The sequence below is a fragment of the Emiliania huxleyi genome (assembly GCF_000372725.1).
Source record: "Emiliania huxleyi CCMP1516 unplaced genomic scaffold EMIHUscaffold_11068, whole genome shotgun sequence".
In the NCBI taxonomy this organism is placed as follows: domain Eukaryota; phylum Haptophyta; order Isochrysidales; family Noelaerhabdaceae; genus Emiliania; species Emiliania huxleyi.
The window spans coordinates 1-1,006 of NW_005201751.1; the positions used below are offsets into that span (position 1 = coordinate 1).

The following is a 1,006-nucleotide window of genomic DNA, read 5'->3' on the forward strand; positions in this document are numbered from 1 at the left end:
ATTCGTGGCTAACCACGAATGCCTTGTCGCACACCTGGTCGGCGCAGAAGGTCGGCGGGGCTTACGCCGACCCGGCGATGAAGCTGGTGCTTATTGAGACCGCTTTGCCAACCGAGGCGAGCATGGAAAAGCTGCAGGACTTGGCGTCGGACCTGATGAAAGGCGAGTGTCCTAGCCGTCTCGCCGGCTACGCCCTGCGTGGGACAACAGCGGGCGTGTGCTACACCCTCCAGTTCGACGCCGGCCTCGACGACTCGCTCTTCACCATCGACACGACCGGCGTCGCCGGCCTCGTCATTGCCGGCGAGCACGGGCCGACCGAGTTTGAGCGTGACCGCCACTATCTCTACGACTCGTCCGGCACCGACATCGAGCCGATCGCCGAGGGGGGCGACGCGGACCACGACATCTCCTTTGGCTCGCACTCCTTCAACATGGCGCTGCTCCTCTCCCTCTTCGCCGGTCTCGCGACGGCAGTCGGCGGCCTCGTCGTCTACCTGCCCGAGTCGCTCCATGGCGGGCGTGAGGCGACGCTTGCCTGTGCCCTGGCAGACACAGACGCGCAGAGGTGCGTACTGCCAGGCGCGAAGTGCGACCAGAAATGAGGACGCAGCACTCGTAGGCCGCGTCGGGCGGCGTCATGCTCTACATCTCGTTCGTCGACATCTTTGCGGAGGCGCAACGAGTTATAGCCGAGAGGCAGCCGAGAGGCAGAGCCGAGAGGCCGCCGAGAGGCAGAGCCGAGAGGCCGCCGAGAGGCAGAGCCGAGAGGCAGCTGAGAGGCAGAGCCGAGAGGCAGCCGAGAGGCAGAGCCGAGAGGCAGCTGAGAGGCAGAGCCGAGAGGCCGCCGAGAGGCACCTCGGCACAGGAGGCTAGCATCGGAGGCGGCGGGCGCTCCGCACAAGCGGATCCGCACGTCGAAGCGTCCATACGAGCCGCCGGAAGGGCCGCCGCCAAAGCGGCGTTCGACTGTTGCGCCTTCATGCGGCCTCCCGGCCAACGACGA

At 66.8% G+C, this 1,006-nt stretch overlaps 1 protein-coding gene across 1 annotated transcript; it reads left to right on the forward strand.

The window, feature by feature from the left end:
* Positions 1-77: 77 nt before the first annotated feature.
* On the forward strand, positions 78-605 carry EMIHUDRAFT_260452 (hypothetical protein; the record flags this gene model as incomplete). The annotated part of the gene is made up of 1 exon (XM_005791657.1): positions 78-605. One exon carries the CDS (start codon positions 78-80, stop codon positions 603-605), a length of 528 nt encoding a protein of 175 aa, XP_005791714.1.
* Between the last annotated feature and the right edge of the window lie 401 nt (positions 606-1,006).